Genomic DNA, 2,128 nt, shown 5'->3' on the forward strand with positions numbered 1-2,128 from the left:
GCATCAGAGAATGCACCAGCTTTCAAGGGGGGCCAACCAGGGTGCAGGGGGGGCAGCAAATCAAGGATGTGGGGTTTTCTTCACTCTTTCTTGTGCCAAACACTGATGGCAGCAGGCAGGACCAAATTCCCCTCCCTCCCAGCCTCCCCATGCCACAGCCCTGGCTTCGCTCACCCTCCAGCTGGGGGGCAGTAAGGGAGCTGGGGGACAGGAATGCTTCCTCAGAGGGTGGTAATCCTGGAGGTGCAAGTGCCATTCCTGTACATGCTCCCTGACTCCAAGTTGTCTGGGGGAAAGTCCTCCACGCTGTATGCCCTGCTCTTGAGGGCAGTGGCATAGTAGTCGATGGGTTCCTCTGCAGCATTGTCCATCCAGCTGAGGCAGAGCAGCCTCTGGAAGGACCGCTTGAAATTGTCTGAGAGAAAACCATAGAGGATAGGGTTGGCACAGCTGTTGGCATAGCCCAAGATGACAGAGAGCTGGCTGATGGTGGCATCATCCTGCTCTACAAAGACATTGACCAGCTGCACAATGTAGAAGGGCATCCAGCAGATGACAAAGACCATCACCACCATCATGACCATGAGGGTGATCTTGCGCTCTGAGCGTTTGCGTTGCTGCCAGCCTGCCTTCAGGGCCACCATGCGCATCTTAGCAATGATGAGGATGTAGCAGAGGCAGATGGCCACCACAGGCAGCAAGAAGCCCATCAGAAAAGTGTAGACCACAAAGACCACCAGCCATCTCTGGGTGGGCTCTGGCATGAGCATGTTGCAAGCCACTGTTCCATCACTGTTGGCCGCTGTGTTGGAGAAGATGATGATGGGCAGGATGATGAGGATGGAAAGCACCCAGACACCCAGATTGACCATCTTAGCCACCGTGGGCCGGCGGTACCTGGCCGCCTTGATGGGGTGCACCACGGCGATGTAACGGTCCACACTGAGCACGGTCAGGCAGTAGATGCTGGTGAACATGTTGATGGCATCCACGCTGAGCACCAGGCGGCAGAGCAGGGAGCCAAAGGGCCAGTGGTGCAGCAGGGTGGAGGTAACCAGAAAGGGGACGCTAAGCATCAGCAGCTCATCCGCGATGGCCAAGTTGAGGATGTAGATGTTGGTGGCTGTCTTCATCTTGGCATAACGCAGGATCACGTAGATGACCATGGAGTTCCCGCACAGCCCCACCAGGCACACCACGGAGTAGATGAATGAGATGAGGATAGCGCTGCCCTGAGACTCACTCAGGGTGCTGTTCGGAGCGCCAGAGGAATTCCTGCCGCCCGAGTCCATGCCCTCCGCCGCCGCCTCCTCCGAGGCGCCACCGGCTTCGCCGCCACCACTGTCGCTGCCGCCGCTGTCGCTGTCGCCGCTGTCGCTGCCTGCACCGCCCGGAAGCCTGGGGCAGGTGCCATTGGGGAGCATCCTCTGCCCGGACCCCACGCCCCGGCTCAGAGCAGCAGGCGTCCGCCGCCGGCTGCGCTGGGCATCATCCCGTCAGTGATCCCGGCGCGGCGGCTGCGGGACGCGGGCATCGGGAGAGAGGCGGCTGCCAGCACCGCTCGCTCCGAGCGGCGGCAATTGCTGCTCCCCGGCTGGTGAATGATTAATAGCAGCGGCGCGTCACCAGCTAAGGAAAGAAGGAGGGAAAGAAAAAAAAATGCAGGAGGAGACGTAAGTGGGTGTCCCTTCCCACCCCCCACTCCCCTTGCCCGCCTTTCATCCCGCCCTCCGGCTGCTCGCAAATCCGGCAGCTCCAGGGCAGCCTGTTCCCTGTTCCCACTGCCCCGCGCTACCCAGTGCCCCCTATCCCGCACTTCTCTCTCCACCCAGTATTGTTTCCCCGACTTCCCACTGATCCCCTCCCAGTCCACCATCCTCTCCTCCCTCCATTCTCTGCAGCTCTCCCTCCATGGCACCTAGGTCCAGACCAGGGGTACCCCTGGCAAAGGGACTATTCTTTGTCCTTTAAGAAAAAAGCCTGGCTCTTGCATGGGTGAGCAGTGTTACCTAGGCAAGCATGCCTCATGTCTACGCAGTTGCTGTAACCCTCTCCTGTCCCTGCACCATGTGCATTGCCCACCTCACAGCGCTGGCACCAGGCACGGCACCGACCGACAAAGCACAAA

The 2,128-nt window shown here is 59.8% G+C and overlaps 1 protein-coding gene across 1 annotated transcript; it reads right to left on the reverse strand.

The window, feature by feature from the left end:
* Positions 1-221: 221 nt before the first annotated feature.
* SSTR1 (somatostatin receptor 1) lies at positions 222-1,479 on the reverse strand (the record flags this gene model as incomplete). The annotated part of the gene is made up of 1 exon (XM_084207804.1): positions 222-1,479. The coding sequence occupies exon 1, from the start codon at positions 1,422-1,424 to the stop codon at positions 222-224; it is 1,203 nt and encodes a 400-aa protein (XP_084063930.1). The 5' UTR covers positions 1,425-1,479.
* Between the last annotated feature and the right edge of the window lie 649 nt (positions 1,480-2,128).

This window comes from Fringilla coelebs, assembly GCF_963513975.1.
Source record: "Fringilla coelebs genome assembly, chromosome: 6".
Classification (NCBI taxonomy): domain Eukaryota; kingdom Metazoa; phylum Chordata; class Aves; order Passeriformes; family Fringillidae; genus Fringilla; species Fringilla coelebs.